Source organism: Chiloscyllium punctatum, chromosome 49 (assembly GCF_047496795.1).
Source record: "Chiloscyllium punctatum isolate Juve2018m chromosome 49, sChiPun1.3, whole genome shotgun sequence".
NCBI classification, from domain to species: domain Eukaryota; kingdom Metazoa; phylum Chordata; class Chondrichthyes; order Orectolobiformes; family Hemiscylliidae; genus Chiloscyllium; species Chiloscyllium punctatum.
Window position 1 is genome coordinate 31,969,483 of NC_092787.1, and position 21,265 is coordinate 31,990,747.

At 42.9% G+C, this 21,265-nt stretch overlaps 1 protein-coding gene across 3 annotated transcripts in view; it reads right to left on the bottom strand.

Moving 5' to 3' along the window:
* Positions 1 to 4,402: 4,402 nt before the first annotated feature.
* Positions 4,403 to 21,265, bottom strand: part of dipk1b (divergent protein kinase domain 1B) — a 31,031-nt gene continuing 14,168 nt past the window's right edge. For 2 of the 3 annotated variants that reach the window (XM_072566141.1, XM_072566143.1), the window contains exons 2-5: positions 16,982 to 17,116; positions 16,761 to 16,889; positions 13,286 to 13,462; positions 4,403 to 6,553 (exon numbers count right to left, since the gene is read on the bottom strand). In XM_072566141.1, the coding sequence (XP_072422242.1) occupies positions 5,741 to 6,553; positions 13,286 to 13,462; positions 16,761 to 16,889; positions 16,982 to 17,116 (1,254 nt within the window). In that variant the 3' untranslated portion in view covers positions 4,403 to 5,740. The remainder of the gene's footprint in view (positions 6,554 to 13,285; positions 13,463 to 16,760; positions 16,890 to 16,981; positions 17,117 to 21,265) is intronic. The other variant, XM_072566142.1, reaches the window with a different exon arrangement.

The following is a 21,265-nucleotide window of genomic DNA, read 5'->3' on the forward strand; positions in this document are numbered from 1 at the left end:
ATAAGGATAAGAAAATTAGCCTCAGACAACAACTAATCAGAACAAAAGACCCAATACCCATCATGTGCAGGACAAATGTGGTGTACAAGATTCCACTGCACAAAACACTATATAGGACAAACAGACAGATAGTTAGCAATCCACATTCATGAACTAGCCACTAAACGCCATGACCATCCGTCCCTACCGGCCATACACACAGACAACACGGGCACACATATTCAACTGGGATAATGCAACAATAATAGGACAAGCCAAACACAGGACAGCCAGAGAATTTCTAGAAATATGGCACTCATCCACAGACTCCATCAATAAACACATTGACCTGGTGCCAATATACTGACCACCGCAACAAATAACCAGAGCCGCAAACCAGAAGTAGCGGGACCAAAACCAAATAAGTTCCAACCAACAATACAGCAGCGCTTCACTGGAGGCTCTACAGCCCTGAGGATGTCACTTAGAAAGGGGATGAAATGTCTGCAAACCAACTTCCCAGCTCAGCAAACATTTCCACAACTGCAAATGGCACCAGAGTTACACAAACCTTGAGAAATGTCTTAACTAAGATTTCGTTTTCTGTTCTTATTGGGGGCTTCAAGGTTTCTGCTAGGTCTCTGTAAAGTGTTCTGGTCCTCAAGGAGTCCCATCTGGGAATAGCAGTGTCGACCCCGATGCCCCAGGAGATCCCAGCTGTGCTGCGCCTCGATGACACACTAAGAGTCCAGGCTCTAAGGCCTACTGCCACTACTGTGAGGAGTGTTGGTCCACATTACTGACGGTGTAGCCATCACCCTGCCAACACCACTCTGGCCTCAAAGATGAAGATGAAATGAAGAAAAGAAAAATGATCAAAAATACATAGAGAAAACAATGCTGCCAGTGTCAATTGGTTAGGTTCTAATGAGCCAGAACACTACCTGCCCTACCTCGCAGTAATGCAGAGACTGGAACAAACAGCTCTGCTAACCATCCACCCTAAACTTGGGGTCTGTTACGTGGATGACACCTTTGTCATCACTAAACGAAACAATTTAGAGGAAACCTTCAAGACCATCAATAATCCCCTTACTGGCATAAAATTCACTAAAGAGAAGGAAAGCAACAACAAACTGCCATTCCTAGATGTCACAGTGGAGCGAACAGCCAATGGGGAACTTCAAACCAGTGCCTACAGGAAAAAACACATACTGACCAAATATTGAACTACAGAAACAATCACCCCAATATCCACAAACGAAGCTGCATCAGAACATTATTTCAACGAGCCAACACACACATTGCAGCACAGAGGAACTATGCAGAACAGAGGAAAATCACCGATACTGTGTATTCAAAAAGAATGGGCACCCAGTGAACACAGTCCACAAATTTCTCAGCAACAAACCCAAACAAGCAGACGAAACACATTCAGAAACACTAGCCACTCTCCCCTACATCAAAGACATCTGGGAAATGACTGCCAGATTACTCAGACCTTTTGGCATCATGGTAGCCCACAAACCCACCAACACACTAAAACTGCAGCTAATGAACTTGAAAGACCCTATACAGACAACAAGCAAAACTAATGTCATTTACAAAATACCATGCAAGGACTGTAACAAACACTACATTGGACAAACAGGCAGAAAACTAGCCACCAGGATACATGAACATCATTAGCCACAAAAATGCATAATCCTCTCTCAATAGTATCCTCACATACAGATGAGGAAGGATACCACTTCGACTGGGACAACACATCCATCCTAGGACAAGTCAAACAAAGACATGTGCGAGAATTTCTAGAAGCATGGCATTTCAATCTGAACTCTATCAACAAACACACTGACTTGGATCCCATTTACCACCCCTGAGAAAAAGAACAAGAAATGACATCACCACAGGAAATTACATCACCAACCCAAGGAAACGGCACTGTGGCACAGTGGTTAGCACTGCTGCCTCACAGCGCCTGAGACCCGGGTTCAATTCCCGCCTCAGGCGACTGACTGTGTGGAGTTTGCACGTTCTCCCCGTGTCTGCATGGGTTTCCTCCGGGTGCTCCGGTTTCCTCCCACAGTCCAAAGATGTGCAGGCCAGGTGAATTGGCCATGCTAAATTGCCCATAGTGTTAGGTAAGGGGTAAAATGTAGATGTAGGGGTATGGGTGGGTTACGCTTCGGCGGGGCGGTGTGGACTTGTTGGGCCGAAGGGCCTGTTTCCACACTGTAAGTAATCTAATCTAATCTGAAAAAAACCTAAAACCATAAATAAAAAGCAGGCCATTCCACCAATGCTTCATCTGGAGGCTCACTGATGACGGTGATGAAATGTCTGAAACCAAGCCTTCCAGCTCAGTGAGCAAACCTACATCCACTACCTGCCCTACTGGCACCAAAAATAGGTGGGAAGGCAAGTGATGAAGACAACACAAAGAATTTACAGAGGGATACAGGCCAGTGGGCAAAAAAGGGGCTATAGACTTTTCAGGAAGAATGGAGGAGCTGAATATTATTTAAGTGGAGAAAGACTACAGAAAGCTGCAGCACAGAGTTAGTTTGGGGTTTTGTGCATTAGTTAAAAAAGCTAGCAGACAAGTTAAGTGAGTAATAGGGAAGGCAAATGAACTAGACTGCAATGGTTCAAGAAGACAACTCACCATCACTTTCTCCAGGGTAACTAGAGGTGGGAAAAACTGCTGGCCCAGACAGCAATGCCCTGGCCCATGAATGAATGAAAGCAAGAAATAAAAAGTAGGGAAGCTGTGCTAAACATTTATAAAGTTCTATTAAGGTCACAACTTGAATATTGTGTCCAGCTGTAGTCCCTGTACCGAAGGAATGATGTGAGAGTCTGAGTGAGTGGATGAATATTCTAAGGATGACGTGCCTAAGTTCCAGGATTAACTAGCAGAAACTGGCAGTTGTTTCCCTTGTAGGTTGGGGGAGATATGATTCACATGATTATGACAAGTTTAAATAAGGCAGACAAAGAAAAGCTGTTCAAATAAGCCCATGGTGCAACGTTTTAGAAGATACAATAGAAGAGAATTTGGAGTTGTGTCTAGACATCGTAATCAGCACCTGGGGCATTATGACAAATAATGTATGGCATAGAACAAGGTGTTTTTTTTAGCTTGAACAGATTGTGTTTATGCCCCATATGTGACAATGCTGTCACTTTAAAAAGATTTTGTCCTTTGTTTTGAAGAGAAGTTAAAAAGGCAGAGGTGCTGATGTGTCTACTGGAGACATCTTAAGTCAATAAATTAAGAGGCCTTTAGGTTGTTTTTAAAAACAGTTATAACAATGTAAGGGGAGTAACTAGTTCTTTCTAGTCTTTCTAGTTTTTTTAGCTGTAGCAGTCAGAAGCTGTTTGGGTCCCAGAAGGGTTGGAGTTTTAGAAAATGATTCCAAGCTGCTACTTCCTCTGAAATCTCTCTTGATGTTGTTTACTCCTGGTTTGGAGAACTGCATCTAAGAATCGGTGTCTGAATTTACCTTTTTTGCCAAGGAGTGTGTTTATGGGATGTTACTATATTAGAACAATTAATTAGTAACTGGCACTGTATCTATTATTCAGTTAAGTTTTCCAATAATAGTTATTGTAAATTCCAATTTTCTTTTGTTTATATTTTAACTTTAGTGTTTAAATAAATTGTGTTTTGCTTAATATCGAGTAGTTTGACCAGTTGCATCACAACTGGAAATGCACTTCACATCTACCTATAAAATAAGAAAAGATTTGGGTCTCGGCTATCTTTTTAAAATATTTTGAGGGGGTCTGGTCTTGTCTATAACACATATAAGTCTCAACTGATTTGTCTTCAAGCCAAAACTACTTTGCCCCATATATTCTTCTCACTCATGTTTCTCTAAGTACGTAACTGGTTAGTATTTGGAATGCAATGCCTAAAATATTGTGCTGGATACGGGTTTATTAGTAGCCTTCCACAGGAAAATAATAAAAGGAGGAAAAAAACTTTCAAAGGCATAGAGAAATGATGGAATAGAACTAACTAAATTGTTCTTTGGTACAGCCAGACCGAATAGTCAGAATTTCCTCCTGTTTTGTGATACAGTTGTATGATTTGCCTTAACTACTCCTGCAGAAGTGAGTTCCTTAGCCACTACTCTCAGCAACAAAGCATGAGGCCTCACTTCCCAAGCTCCAGTTTAAGCAGCAGCTAGAGCTGACCTGATCAATGATGCCCTTTCAAGATATTTCTCTTTCCAAAAGTCCCTGCCATTAATTTCAGCTAAAATTAAAATATGCAGCTTATGACACACCTCTCTGAAATGAATATATGAAATGAATAGGTGTTTACAGTTTGGATAGAAAGTTACATTTGTTTAGTTTGTTACTGAATGAGATGTGTTTGTTTGAATATTGACTCTGCAAACTGTATGTGACTAAATCTTGGGCAGTAGATTGCAACAAAGTGCAAGCGACTTGAGGAGAAAGATGTTAAGTGGAGAATCCCAGCCTGTACATTCTGTTAGATATATCAACCACTTTGTTGCTTCCTTTTGTTCATTTTAGAATTGGTTATTATTCATTATGTATCTGAAATTACATGAGAGTTTTCTATATTAAAGTGTGAGACATAGATGCAAGTTTTGAACATAACAGGAACTGTTTTCACATTGTTTATATTTTGCTTGCCCACTTTTTTTTCCTAATTCAGATTTTTAAAGAATGCAGATAAATTGACAAATACTGAACAAATTGACAAACTCACACGTGGGACCAGTGTTTAACAGAACAGAGAATACAATATAACTTCAATTAAGCAAGTTTCGAAAAGATTGAATAGGGTAAATATTAAAATTGGGGGCAGCTAAAACAGGAAATTAAGAAATGTGAGAGAATGTAGCAGTTCAGGAGATCGTTGCAGTTGGTGAGAAAGAGAGGCCAGGTTTGGCATGAGAGAGAAAAAGAGAGTTCAAGAGGGAGTTGGTGTGATACAGATCAAAGGTGTATGCGTGGCATTGTGTTTATGCAAGAGATTGGAAAATTAGGCATCAATGTGTAGGAAATTATAATCTGAATTTTGTGATTACATGAGGGTGAAGGAAGCACTGGAGCATGAAGAAGACAGAAACATAGAATTTGGCTTTTGTGTCCATGCCTGCTCCCTGCAACACAATTCACTGAGTGGTGAGGGAGTTGCTGAAAGGTGAGGGAGCTGTAGGAGGGAGAGGACATTGCTGGAGAAGAGGAAATTGATGGAGAGAGAGGGAGAGGGAGATGCTGTAAGCTGAAGAGGTTGCTGGAGGGGAAAGTGTTGACCGAGATGGTGAGAGTTGCTGGAGGTAGAGAAAGAGGGAGTTGCTGGAGACTGAGGGGATTGCTAGAGGAGGAGTTGTTGGAGGGAATTGGCGAGAGTTGCCAAATACCAAGGGAATTGTTGAGGGAGGGGATGAGGAACCTGCTGTGTCTCTTATGGATGAGATTCCACTGAATGGTTCAGTAAATAACAACAGTGAGACACAAGAGGGTTTTTGTCTAAGTCCAGTGAAACATGACAATTAAATGAAGAGAATGTTTCTTGTTACATGATTGCTGTATTTCACCTTTAATCATGTTTGCAAACCAGGCTTATGGTTTGACATGGCATTAACAGGTTATTATAAGTTGATTCACTAGTCCCACAATTGCTTGCCCAGAACTTCACTTCCAGCTGTTGATACAGTCGATACAATACATAAATTACATTAGACAGAATCTCCAGATATAACACAATATTCCTTTATGAATATTTAGAGTTTGAAATCTTTTTCCAAAGAAGAGTTTTGATGTTGTTTAACAGCAAAGAATGATGAACCTCCATCTGCCTCGCCAACCCATTCAGTCTCATGCAGATCTGCAGTTGTTTTTGTAATTCATCTCTGAAATTGATGGGTGCCCCATATAACAAATACTCCTGTAATAAGCCACAAATCTTGGCCAGATTTGGTTGTATCAGTTCAGTATTGCATTGCTTCACTAGTTTGTCACAAGTTGCTGTGCAGTCTTTCCCATGTGTGCAGTCTGTGTTATGCTCACAGTAGCGTCCTTTATAGAATCCTTTAAGAGTCATTTCTGTCACCATCATCCTTAAGTTCACCATCTTAAAATCATACTTGTCATTGTAGCCAATGTTACCTGGGTCCGTGTCACAGATGTAAAAGCTCCCATAAGTGCCATGAAAAATTTCCTCCACAAATTCCAAGAGGCCAATGGTAATTTCTGCTCTCTGTGGCCATGCTGGAGCAAACCATTGGTTTAGGCTTGTCCGTACTATTGAGGGCAAAACTACTTCAAGGAAACGTGGCAGCTTGAGGCTGTAAAGTGAGTGGTATGGGATCTTCTCAGTGATGTACAGATCTCCACAGTAGCCCAGCAATTGTGCTGTATGCTCCTTTTCATGCAGTGAAATAATCAGCAAAAACTCATTGAGCTGAAGCAATGCCCAGATAGACTTTGCTTCAGCTAAGGACACCTTGTTGTCCTGGTTGATATCTGCCATGCTGATTATTCTGTTGACAAGATTTCCAAGTGATTGCTGATCTCCAAGACTAGACTGAAAAAATGAGAGCATTATGAGTGTCAGCAATATCGGAATCCTGCGTAAAGCCCGAGGGTCACTACAGCTGAAAGCTGATCACAGAATTGGGAAAATTTCCTGAACAAAGTAGTGACAGAAATTTGGTGAATGTGTGATTCCCTGGTAAAGAATAAGTGGGGAGTACAGGCATTTTAAAGTGTGAAACTGCAAGCCAATGGCATTAACAGTTAATGAGCTATAGGTGGTTGACTGACCTTGTTATCATTTATTGTAACTGGCAGTTGTTAGAACAATTGACGTCCAAGGGGATGACAAGTTATTTGGTGATGTGCAGGAATGTAATATTGAGGTTAAAATCAAATCAAACAAAGAACAGTACAGTACAGGAACATGCCCAAGGCCACCAAGACTGTCCTGGCACACACCTTTCTAAACTAAAAACCTTTTGCCTCTACGCAGTCCATATGCCTCTGTTCCCTGCCTATTCATGTATCTTCAAGATGCATCTTAAACAAGTATTCACTTCCACCATCTCTTCTAGCACTGTATACCAGGCACTTCACCTGCTGTGTAAAAAATATACTCTCACATCTCCTTTAAACTTTCCCCGTTTCATCTTAAACTTATGTCCCTGAGTAATTGGCATTTCTACCTTGGGAAAAGGACTCTGACTATCCATTCTATCCATAGCTCGCATACTTTTGTTAACTTCTATCAGGTCACTGCCCAACTTTCAACGTTCAAGTGAACACAAACTGTTTGTTCAAACTCACCTCATAGCTAATGCCCTCCAAACCAGTCAACATCCTGGTAAACAAAAACAGGAATTGCTGGAATAACTCAGCAAGTCTGGCAGCATCTTTGGAGAGAAAGCAGAGTTAATGTTTCAGATCCAGTGACCTTCCTTGAGTTAACTCTACTTTCTCTCAACAAATGCTGTCAGACCTGCTGAGTTTTTCCAGCAATTTCTTTTTTTGCTTCTGATATCCAGCATCCACAGAACATATAATGTTACAGCGCAGTACAGGCCCTTCAGTCCTTGATGTTGCATCATCCTGGTGCCCATCTAACCTACAACATTCTAATACTATCCATATATATGTCCAATGCCCATTTAAATTGCCTTAACATCGGCGAGTCTACTACTTTTGCAGGCAGGCCATTCCACGCCCCTACTACGCTCTGAGTAAAGAAACTACCCCTGATATCTGTCCTAAATCTATCATCCCTCAGTTTAAAGCTATGTCCCCTCATGTTAGCCTTCACCATCTGAGGGAAAAGGCTCTCACTGTCCACCTATCTAACCCTCTGATTCATCTTATAAGTCTCGATTAAGTCGTTTCTCAACCTTCTTCTCTTGAAAGAAAACAGCCTCAGTTTCCTCAGCCTTTCCTCGTAAAACCTTCCCTCCATACCAATCAACATCCTAGTAAATCTCCTCTGAACCTTTTCGAAAGCTTCCACATAATGGTGACCAGAACTGCACACAATGCTCCAAGTGTGGCCTTATCAGTGTCTTGTACAGCTGAAGCATGACCTTATGGCTCCAAAACTCAATTCACCTACCAATAAACGCCAACACACCATATACCTTCTTAACAACTCTATCAACCTGGATGGCAACTTTCAGGGATTTATGCACCTGGACACCAAGATCTCTCTGCTCATCTACACTGCCAAGAATTTTACCATTAGCCCAGAATTCTGCATTCCTCTTAGTTCTTCCGAAATGAACTACCTCATACTTTTTCGCATTAAACTCCATTTGCCACATCTCAGCCCAGGTCTGCATCTTATCTATGTCCCTCTGTAACCCACAACTCCTTCGGCACTATCCACAACTCTGCCTACCTTAGTGTCATCTGCAAATTTACTAACCCATCCTTCTACGCCCACATCCAAATCATTTATAAAAATGACAAACAGCTGTGGCCCCAAATTAGATCCTTGCAGCACCCACTGGTAACTGAGCTTCAGGGTGAACATTTCCCATCAACCACCACCCTCTGTCTTCTTTTAGCTAGCTAATTTCTGATCCAAACCGCTAAATCATCTTCAATCCTGAAATGCCGTATTTTATGCAATAGCCTACCATGTGGAAACTTATCAAACTCCTTACTGAAGTCCATATACACCACATCAACCCCTTTTCCTTCATCCATCTGTTTTGTCACCTCCTCGAAGAACTCAATAAGGTTTTGAGGCACGACCACCCTTCACAAAACCATGTTGATTATGCCTAATCAAATTATTCCTTTCCAGATGATTATAAATCCCATCTCTTACAACCTTTTCCAACATCTTACCCACAACTGAAGTAAGGCTCACTGACCTATAATTACGGGACTACAATCTCCTCCCTGGCTTCCCAGAGAATCTGAGGATAAATCCCATCCAGCGCAGGAGTCTTACCTATTTTCAGGTCTTCCAAGATTGGTAAAGCCTCCTTTGTCAACTCCAATCCCATCTAATCTAGCAGCCTATATCTCTGTATTCTCACTGTATTCTCTCTTTTCCAGCGTGAATACTGACGAAAAGTATTCATTAAGCACTTCTCCTATGTCCTCAGATTCCACACACAACTTCCCACTACTGTCTTTGATTGACCCTAATCTTAACTTAGTCATTCTTTTATTCCTGATATACTAACAGAGGGCCTTAGGGTTTTCCTTGATCCTATCCACCAACAACTTCTCATGTCCCCTCCTGGCTCTTCTTAGCCCTCTCTTGAGATCTTTTTTGGCTAACTTATAACTCTCAAGCCCTCTAACTGAGCCTTATGCCTCATCCTCACATAAACCTTCTTCTTCCTCTGGACAAGAGCTTCAACTCCTTTAGCAAACCATGGCTCCCTCTCTCAACAAAGTCCTCCCTGCCTGAGGTATATCCTTTTCAAGCACCCACAGTAGCTGTTCCTTGAATAAGCTCCACATTTCAAGTGTGTCCATCCCCATCCTATGCATCCTAAATCTTGCCTAATTGCATCATAATTGCTGTTCCTCCAGTTATACCTCTTTCCCTGCAGTATATACCTATCCCATTTCATTGCTGTTGTAAACATAACCGAATTGTGGTCACTATCGCCAAAGTGCTCACTTACCTCCAAATCTAACACCAGGCCGGGCCCATTCCCCAGTACCAAATCCAAAATGGCATCACCCCTTGATGGTCTGACTACATACTGTGTCAGAAAACCCTCCTACACACATTGAACAAAAACTGACCCATCTAAACTACTTGAACTATAGTATTCCCAGTCAATACTGGGAACGTTAAAGTCTCCCATAACAACTGCCCTGTTACTCTCGCTCCTATTGAGAACCATCTTTGCTATCCTTTCCTCTACATCCCTGGAACAATTCGGAGGCCTATAGAAAACGCCCAGCAGGGTGACTTCTCCTTTCCTGTTTCTAACCTCAGCCCAAACTACCTCAGTAGACGAGTTCTCAAACATTCTCTCAGCTGCTGTAATACTACCCTTGATTAACAATGACACACCACCACCTCTTTTACCATCTTCTCTGTTCTTACTGAAACATCTAAATCCCGGAATCTGCAACAACCATTCCAGTCCCTCCTCTAGCCTGTCTCTGAAATGGCCACAACATCAAAGTCCCAGGTACCAACCCATGCTGCACGTTTGCCCACCTTATTCCGGATGCTCCTGGCATTGAGGTACACACATTTCAAACCAATGTCCTGATTGTCTGTGCCCTCTCGTGACCTTGTAAAGCTTTCCCTGACCTCACTACCCTCAACCTCCTGTACACTGGAACTACAATTCAGGTTCTCATCCCCCTGCTGCATTAGTTTAATCCCCTCCAAAGATCATTAGCAAATATTCACCCCCCCCCCCCACCCCCCCCCCGGATATTGGTACCCCTCTGGTTCAGGTGAAGACTATCCTGTTTGTAGAGGTCCCACCTTCCCCAGAAAGATCTCCAATTATCCAAAACCCTCCATCTTGCATCTTCCCTGCAGCCACGCGTTCAGCTCTGCTCTCTCCATATTCCTCACTTCACTAGCACGTGGCACAAGCAACAAACCAGAGATAACGACTCTCTTTGTTCTAGCTCTAAGCTTCCATTCTAGCTCCCTGAATTTCGGCCTTAAATCCCCACCTTTCTTCCTACCTATGTTGTTGGTGCCAATGTGGATGACAACCTGGAGCTGCTCTCCCTCCCCCTCAAGGATCCTGAAAACACTGATCAGAGACATCACAAACCCTGGCACCTGGGAGGCAACAAACCAACCGTGTGCACATGGGAGGCAACACTACAGGTGACCCTTACCTCTCACATACCGCAGGAGGAACATTCAACTGCCCTAACCTCTATTCCCACTGTTCTAAATTCCCAAATAGACCGCTGAAAATAAAAAACACAAAAGAAAATACTTGTCACCTTACCGACCGACGCACATAACTATTTTTTGGTTCGAGGAAGAGGATGGGTAGGAGACACTACCCAAGGAGTGTTTTGGGTAAAGCAACCACCCAAATATGTGACCTCATGACCTCTCCAACTGCCTCCAGGAACTGAAGAAAACCAGAACTAAGAAGAAATTTAAACTGTATACTCACGTATCCCAACAGGCTCCGTTGCTTTTTGGTGACCTCATGACCTCTCCAACAGCCTTCAGGAACATCTTGGTAATCCTTTTCTGTTCCATCTCTAAAGCATCCACATCCTTCTGGATATGGATATACACCAAATTCAACATGTGGCCTCCACTTGACGACAGGAGGAAGAACGCCTCATCTTCTAACCACATGGCATCAACCTCGATTTCACCTGTTTCCTCATCTCCACTCCCCACACTTCATCCCAGATCCAACCCTCCAACTCGGCACCGCCCTCTTTAACTGTCCAACCTGACCATCTTCTTTCCCACCTATCCGCTCCACCCTCTCCACCGACCTATCACAATGGCCAATTCCTGCTCATAATTTCTATCTTTTATGGACAGGTCATTCCCATCTCGAGGCAGCAGACAAAGTCAGTTGCATAAAAGGTGGAAGCTTGATGGATAAGGTCTATTTACCCTATCCATGACCCTCATGATTTTATAAACCTCTATAAGGTCACACCTCAGCCTCTGACACTCTAGGGAAAACAGCCCCAGCCTATTCAGCCTGTCCCTATAGCTCAAATCCTCCGACCCTTGCTACATGCTTGTAAATCTATTATGAACCTTTTTAAACTTCATGACATCCATCCTATAGAAGGGAAAACCAGAATTGCACACAATATTCCAAAACTGGCCTAACCAATGTCTTGTACAGCTGCAACGTGATCTCCCAGCTCCTATACTCAATGGTGCTCTGACCAATAAAGGAAAGCAGAGTTAGAACATAGAACAATACAGCACAGAACAGGCCCTTCGGCCCTCAATGTTGCGCCGACCTGTGAACTATTCTCAGCTCATTCCCCTACACTATCCCATCATCATCCATGTGCTTATCTAAGGACTGTTTAGATCTCCCTAATGTGGCTGAGTTGACTACATTGGCAGGTAGGGCATTCCACGCCCTTATCACTCTCTGAGTAAAGAACCTACCTCTGACATCTGTCTTAAATCTATCACCCCTCAATTTGTAGTTATGTCCCCTCGTACAAGCTGATGTCATCATCCTAGGAAAAAGACTCTCACTGTCCACCCTATCTAATCCTCTGATCATCTTGTATGTCTCTATCAAATCCCCTCTCAGCCTTCTTCTTTCCAATGAGAACAGACCCAAGTCTCTCAGCCTTTCTTTAGAAGACCAGGCAACATCCTGGTAAATCTCCTCTGCACCTTTTCGAATGCTTCCACATCCTTCCCGAAATATAGCAACCAGAACTGTACACAATATTCCAAGTGCAGCTGCACTAGCGGTTTGTATAGTTGCAGCCTGAGATTGCTGCTCCAGAACTCAATCCCTCTATGAATAAAACCTAACACACCGTACACCTTCCTAACAGCACTATCCACCTGGGTGGCAACTTTCAGGGATCTATGTACATGGACTCCAAGATCCCTCTGCACATCCACACTACTAAGAATCTTCCCACTGACCCAATACTCTGCCTTCCTGTTTTTCTTCCCAAAGTGCATCACCTCACATTTAGCTGCATTGAACTCCATTTGCCACCTCTTAGCCCAATTCTGCAGTTTATCCAAGTCCTCTTGCAACCTGTAACATTCTTCCACACTGTCCACTACTCCACCGACTTTGGTGTTGTCTGCAAATTTACTAATCCATCCACCTATGCCTGCGTCTAAGTCATTTATAAAAATGACAAACATCAGTGGTCCCAGAACAGATCCTTGTGGCACATCACTAGTAACCGTACTCCAGGCTGAATATTTTCTATCAACCACCACTCACTGCCTTCTATCAGAAAGCCAGTTTCTAATCTAAATCGCCCTCAATCCCATGCCTCTGCATTTTCCCCAACAGCCTACCCTATGGAACCTTATCAAAGGCTTTACTGAAGTCTATGTATACCACGTCAACTGCCCTACCCCCATCTACATGCTTGGTCACCTTCTCAAAAAACTCAGTGAGGATTGTGAGACATGACCTGCCCTTGTTCAATGCTGTTCAGGGGAAAGAGAATTGTTGGGATGGGGGGGGTAGTTGCAGTTCAGAGAAGGGACAGGGGTCTCATGGGGAGTCATTCACTCAGACGGCATTGACATTCACTGGGCGAAGGTTGCAAGGGAAGGGATTGGAGACTTATGGGGAAATACTATTGAACCAACCTTCAAGAAAGTCAGCACCATCTCCTTGAATTCGTCCATTGAGGTCCCTCTAGTTGGTTTGTCAAACAGTACAAGATCCTTCCGAGGTAATGTCTCAGAATTGAGATCTACTCTGAAGGCTTCTTCTATCCCACATTTGATAATGACCTCTTTGTTTCTCCAGACTCCCCCATAAACCTGTGGGGGTGAAACATGGAAACATGACACAAAAACCCGTGTTGGCCAATGTGCTTCTTACTTTCCTTCTGAACTCCCAAATTTGCATTTTGTTAGACCATTTGGTATCTGTATTCATTAGTTTTTGTTTCTCAATGTCATCTCCTATGATTCGAGGATGATAAAAAAAAACAAAGTTTATCTAGTTTACCTTCTATCGTCCTGTTCATCATGTGACACACTGATAATCGGTTTGTTGGATAATTATACTGATCAAACTCTGTCCATGAATCAATTACCTCAGTTAATATTGTTCAATGAATCAACACCAGGGCCAAATATTAACCGAGGAAGTCTCAGGCCTGCTCAAGCCTGGAGAGATAAAGCTCAGAATGGGTGATTGCATTACAGATCACCTAATTTCTGTGTGCAAAAATGATACTGAGCTTCCTGGTGCCTGCCACTTCACCACCTCACTGTGTTCACTGTCTCAGGTTTACTACAGTACTCCGGTGAAGTCCAGAGCAAGCTGGAAGAATGGTATCACATTTTCCACTTTGGAACTTTGCAGCCTTCAGAACTCAAAATCAAGTTCAATAACTTTAGAGTCTGAGCATCGTCTCCCATGTCTATATCCCAATACCTACACATCAGGCCTTATCATCACATGAGCTGCTACCACACCAGCCCATCAGGAGCTATTGATGATCCCAGGATGACCTTTACCCATTCTCCATGGGAAGGCAGTGGCTTAGTGGTAATATTACAAGCATATTAATCCAGAGACCAGGTAGTATTCTGGGGACCTGGGTTTTAATCCCACAGGGCAGGAGTTAGAATGCGAATTCAGTAAAATTCTGGAATTAAAAATCTAAAGATAGCCATGAAGCTATTATCAATTGGCAGAAAATTCCGTCTGGTTCACTAAAGTCCTTTCAGAAAGGAAACTGTGATGTCTGCCTGGTCTGACTAACATGTGACTCCAAATCCAAAGCAATATGATTGACTCTCAACTTCCTTATGAGCAATTAGGGATGGGCAATGAACACTGGCCTGGTCAGCAACACCCACATCCTGTGGATACAGTCATATAATCATCAAGTCAAACAGCACAGAAACAGACCCTTCAATCCAGCCAGTCCACGCTGACCATAATCCCAAACTAAACCAGTCCCACCTGCCTGCTCCTGGCCCATATCCTCCAGAACCTTCCTATTCATGGATCTATCCAAATGTCTTTGAAATATTGTAACTGTACTTGTATCCACCCTCTTCCTCAGGAAGTTCATTCCACATGCGAACCACCCTCTGTGTAAAAAAATTGCCTCATGTCTTTTTTAAATCTCTCTCCTCTCACCTCAAAAATGTGCCCCCTTGTCTTGAAATTTGCCATCTTAGGGAAAAGACAACTACTGTTAACTCTATCTCTACCTCTCAGTACTTTACAAACTTCTATCAGATCACCTTCCATGCTCTAATGAAAAAAGTCCCAGCCTATCCAGCCTTTCTTTATGACTTCAATTCCTGGCAATATCCTGGTAATTCTCTTCTGAATCCACCTTGATAATACCCTTCCTAATAAAATTAAGAACCATATCAGTCAGTGCATTTCTTGTAATGAATACCAAGTCATACAAGCGATGGAGCCACGTCCGACTCCTGATGAGTATGGTTAAAACTATGAGTTGACCTCTTCATTCTCACAGGAGCTGATTATCCTGTCAATGTTGAGTACTATTCTGACTATATGGGAGGTGAATCAGCTGCCATAATGACTCCGGGAGATTGTAGATTGCCTGACCGCACACTTCAACTGTTCTGACATCCCTGACATTGTGATGAGTGAGAATGCATTTCAATTTACAAGGAAAGGATTCAGCCACTTCATAAAGTACAGGGAAATTCAACACCATTATTCATCCCCAGACTATCACCAGTCAAATAGAAAAGCTTCAAAATCATTTTAAAAATCGAGCAAACCCAGTAGGGGTGTATCGAAGGCAATCCTTGAGTGGTGAAACACACCTACTGAAGATGTGGAGGATCATCTCGTACAAAGACTAACGTCATGCTGTACCCAAACTGGTCCTCAAATAGCAAAGACGTTGCTGATGTCAAAAGTAGTTACAGGCATGAGTGAAACAAATCAAGGTGAAACATTTCAGCAAGACTGTCATATCATTGCCAGAATTGAGCAATGGAAGGTACAAATCTTCAGTGCTCTCATCAAGAGTCAGCTCAATGCCAACTTGGGATAAGCATAGACGAGTTTTTCCATTTTTCATACCCAATGACATGAATGACCAGACACACCACTGCAACTGCAGGGACATTTGCAAAGCAGGAGAACCTGTTCCTCAACTCCCAACACCAGATTACGAAGATGTGAATTTATTACCTGCACAGACCACAAATAAACCACCAATCCAGAGGCCTCCCAGCAGCCCACCAATGGAATAGGAACACCATCAATTACCGTGGAGACAAGTGACACAAAATCGATACTCCCTAGAGAAGGAACATCACCCACATGAACAAGGCACAACTTTACCGTGAAGAAGCTAGTATGATTTTGAGACTGTGTGCAGAGACTAATGGGAATAATGAACTGATGATGCTTGAGAATAGTTGTGCTCATGAAGGATAACTTGAGGAATTCACAGTGTAGATGATTATGGATAGAATTATTTTTTGTGTTTTTGTATGAGAAAGGTTTCATGATGAAATGCAATCCTCTCCTAATATAGGTCTTGGTTTGACATTGTCATGGGATGTCCACCCATAAGGCACTCCCTTCAGGCAACCAGTTTAATTAAGTAACTGTACAAGCCAGACTGTTTTCCTGTGAGCCTGCAACAAAACATGAACCTTGCCAGTGACACCCAAGTCTCTTGAACAAATAAAGATCTCATATTCTCGAAAATATCTGTTGTACAAAAATTGCAATAACATTTTCTTGAATCATATAATTTTCTGGGCTCAGTTGCCTCTCTGATTGAAATGTCCATGACTTACTGAACAAGGAAATCATATCTTAACTAAACATTCACCTTTTCACTTCAAAATCCAGGGGCCAATTTCAATTGATGTTTTGCTGTGATCTAACATGGTTCACAGAGAGTTCAAGTTCTGAGTCATGATGAAGAGCTGTTTAAATTAATCTTTTATACTCAAGTTTTAGCTGCATTGGGACATTTGAAATGTTGCTTATGACTTTTGGCTGCACATTTTGTCTGTATTTAAACACTTGCTTCATGGGCTGCAACATGGAAACCACTTCACAAACGCTCAAAGATGGAATCACCAAAAGATCAAATACCTGATGCACTGGGCTCGACGACAAACACTGTTGGAACAGCAGCGTTTTCTCTTCACACAAGTCCTTGCAGGCAGAACCAGAAATGATGCCTTTCTTATAGCGATCACACTGGGGAGATAAAATTAAACTCTGCAGATTATAGTTTGTTAAATAACTGTTCCCCAGATTAACAAAAGAAAGATTCCAGTATCATAACAAATATCCAAATTCTTCATACTCACAATTATCATCTGACAGATGTGACCACGGCATAATTCTGAGTAGGACGAGTAGTGCAAGTAAAGTACCCAACCACCCAGGAGGATTCCTAACCACAGCAAGAATAGGTACTTCACTTTAAAACCAGGGAGACGCTTCTATCAAAAATACAGAGGTTTTAGTTGTAAATACCAAACATTAAAGTTCATACATTTTTCCATGAGCACTTGAAGTAAAGATGGCAAGTGATATTCATTCCATCTTGGCCGAGGGTGAGAAATTTCTCCCACAGTCTTCCCCTTTCCACCCCCCATGAATGATGTAGCTGAGCTGAGCTACATCATTTGGGTTTTTCTCTAAGAATCATGCAGTGAGTGAGGCACAACTGGTCCCACTGCAAAGATTTTACAGCTTCAGAAATTCTGGCATCACATTTCAAGGCCAGCTGAAGACCAGTGCAGATGCTCACTGTCTCAGACTGCAAGACCTGACCCTGAAACTGTCCCAGAAACTTCTGAAGCTTTTGGTAGATTGGGGGTAGGGTTGTTTCTCCTGCTGATCATCACGTGAGGCCATTTCAAAAGAGCCAGCTTGTCTGAATTCACATTGCAGCATGGGTCAGTGTTGTGTCCTGAATGAAGCAGGCTATCCAGCAGTGCAGAAAGAAGATCAGTGACTTTCCGCGCTCCACAAAAGTACCACCATTTTCTCTCTAACTTTCATTCACGGAGAGAGGAACACAGTTAACATTTCAAGCTTATTATGACTCTTCTACAGAATTCAGTCATATTGGACTTGAGATGTTAACTTTGTTTTTCTCTCCAAAGATACTATCAGATATTCTGAGTTTCTCCAACACTTCTTGTCTTTATTTTGGTATCCACAGTATTTTGCTTTTATTATGCTTTTGCAGCTACTTACTTCATTATCAATGCCTTTCTGTTTTCCTGCAGGAAAATCTGCCCCTCACCACCTGGACTGACTCCACAATAGCCCAACTGACTTACCAGTAACTCCTACCCTACTTGGACTTGACCTGCAGGACTGACCATGGCCCAATCCCAGTACTTACAGATTCATGTAGGACCAAGTGCCTGTCTCAGCGAGTGTAATAGGACATGCTGTTTGACTGATGTGGTGGTACCTCATGATTAAGTGTAGTCTCCCTTTAACCCACTGAGGACTCTTTCCATTTGGCTAATAACACATAGTCATTTGTTTAAAGCACATTCAGTCTGTTGCTGCACAAACTGCTGACTAATGATGTAGCACGATGCTACACAAAAACTGATTCACCCCCATCTGGCTAATAGATGACAGTTCAGTGCTCCCCACTGTCACAAACTGGCAGCTCCCTCTCTACATTCAAACAAAAGCTAGATTACAGAAGCTGGCAGGAGAAAATGAGGACTGCAGATGCTGGAGATCAGAGTTGAGAGTTTGGTGCTGGAAAAGCACAGCAGGTCAGGCAGCATCCAAGGGGCAGGAGAATCTATGTTTCAGGCATAAGCCCTTCATCAGGAATGAGGCTTGTGGACCGGGGAGGCTGAAAGTTAAATGGGAGGGGGGTGGGGCTGGTGGCGAGGGTAGAAGGGCATGCAGGTCTTGGGCCTCCTTCATTGTCAAACCCTTACCACCCGATGCCTGGAGGAAGAGTGCCTCATTTTCTGCCTTGGGATCCTGCAACTACACGGGATCAATGTGGATTTCATCAGTTTCCTCGTTTCTCCTCCCCTCACATTATCCCGGTCCCAAGCCTCCAACTAGGCACCGCCCTCCAGATCTGTCCATCACCGTTCCCATCTATCTGCTCCACTCTCCTCTCCGGCCAATCACCTTCCCTCTCACCTTCATCTACCTATCACATTCTCAGCTACCTTCCCCCCCAACACCACCCCTCTCCCATTTATCTCTCAGCCCCCCCAGCACACAAGCCTCATTCCTGATGAAGGGCTTATGCCTGAAACATAGATTCTCCTGCCCCTTGGATGCTGCCTGACCTACTGTGCTTTTCCAGCGTCACACTCTTGACTGCAGAAGCTGGCACCCTGGAACTGAGTACCAAAGCCCTTGAAGAAAAGAATGTGAGTGAACCATAGACTGGGAGCCTCTAAGTAAACAGTCAAGTGAGTGAACGTAAGTGATTAAGCTAAGAGCCTTAAGCTGCGTGAGTGCCAAATTCTGTTGTATAGATACATGAAATGCATGTGTGCCCCTACATAGAAAATGGCCTAATAGAAAGATACCTTAAATCCAAAGTGTTGAAGGTCTAAAGTGGTCTCTGAGCTGATCCAAGAGCAAGCAGGATGATGTGGTGAGGCTGGTGGTTCACTGACACTGACATGCGTTGATGTAGGATCAATGATGATGGTAGAGAGCATGCTGCAATGTTGTACCATTCAAGACCAGAGATGGTTACAGAGAGTGATGAACTCAGCCCGGACAATCACAAAGGCTAACCTCCCATCTATAGAATCCATCTACCAGGCCCGCTGTCAAGGAAAGGCCGCCAGCATTCTCAAAGATCCATCCCACCCTGGCAATGTTTTTCTACAACCTCTACCATCGGGGAGAAGGTACAGAAGCCTGAACACAAGCACCAGCCGGTATCAAAACAGTTTCTACCCTACTGTTTTAGATTACTGAATGGACTCACAAACTCATAACATTCACCTGTACTTGTGTTTATATTTTTGCCACTGTTTACCTATTATTTATTTATCTATGCTACTAACTCTGTGATCTGCCTGTATTGCTCGCAAGACAAAGCTTTTTCCTGTGCCTTTGTACACGTGACAATTCAATTCAATTCAATGTTGTTAAGATCGTAAGACATAGGAGTGGACATGAGGACATTCAGCTCATCCAGTCTGCTCCACCATTCAATCATGGCTGATAAGTTTCTCAACCCCAATTTCTCGCTTTCTCCCTGTAACCCTAAATCCCCCGATACTCAAGAACCTATGTATCTCAGTCTTAAATACATTCAATGACTTGGCCTCCACAGCTTTCTGTGGCAATGAATTCCATAAATTCACTGCTCTCTGGCTGAAGAAGTTTGTCCTTATCTCTATTCTAAAAGGTCTTTGACAGGGTGCCACGCAAGAGACCACTGAGTAAGATAAGGGTCCATAGTATCAGAGGCAAGGTGCTAGTATGATAGAAGATTGTCTGTCTGGCAGAAAGCAGAGAGTGGGGATAAAAGGGTCCTTCTCAGGATGGCAGCTGGTGACAAGTGGTGTTCCCTTTACTCTAAGGTTATACCCTTGGTTCCTCGCTTCTCCGACCAATGGAAGCATCTTCCCAACATTCATTCTGTGCAGATCTTTCAGAATTTTGTACATTTCAATTAGATTGCCCCCTCATCCTTCTAAACTCCATCGAGTATATACCAGAGTACTCAAATGTTCCTCATATGTTAAGCTTTTCATTCCTGGGACCATTCTCATGAACCTCCTCTGAACACGCTCCAGAGCCAGTACATCCTTCCTGAGGTTTGGGGTCCAAAACTGCACACAATTCTCCGAATGTGGTCTGATCACAGCCTTATAGAGCCTCAGAAATACATCTTTGGTTTCATATTCAAGTCCTCTCAAAATAAATGGCATCAATGCATTTGCCTTCCTAACTACTAACTCAACCTGCAAGCTTACCATGAGAGAATCCTGGACTAGAACTCCCAAGTCTCTTTGCATTTCAGACTTGAGAATTTTCTCCCGATTTAGAAAATAGCCCATGCCTCTTTTCTTCCTACTAAAGTGCATGACCTCTCACTTTACCACATTGTACTCCATCTGCCACTTCTTTGCCCTCTCTCAATCCTTCTGCAGCCTCCCTGCCTCCTCAATACTACCTGTCCTTCTACCTATCTTTGTATCATCTGTAAACTGAACCAGAATGCTTTCAGTTCATCCAGATTGTTAATGTATGAAGTGAAAAGTTATGTCCCAACACTGTGCCTTGTAGAACACCACTTGTCACCAGCTGCCATCCCGAGAAGACCCTTTTATCCCCACTCTCTGCTTTCTGCCAGACAGCCAGGCTTCTATCCATGCTAGCAACTTGCCTCTGACACCATGAGCCCTTATCTTACTCAGTAGCCTCCTTTGTGATACCTTGTCAAAGACCTTCTTGAAGTCCAGATAGGTAACACCTATTGGCTCTCCTTGGTCTCACCTACTTGTTACTTCCTCAAATAATTCTAGCAGATTTGTCTGGCACTACCTCCCCTTGGTGAAACCATACTGACTTTGCCCTATTTTAATAAACACTTCTAAGTATTGTTCTGAAGAAGCAGAAGACGTGCC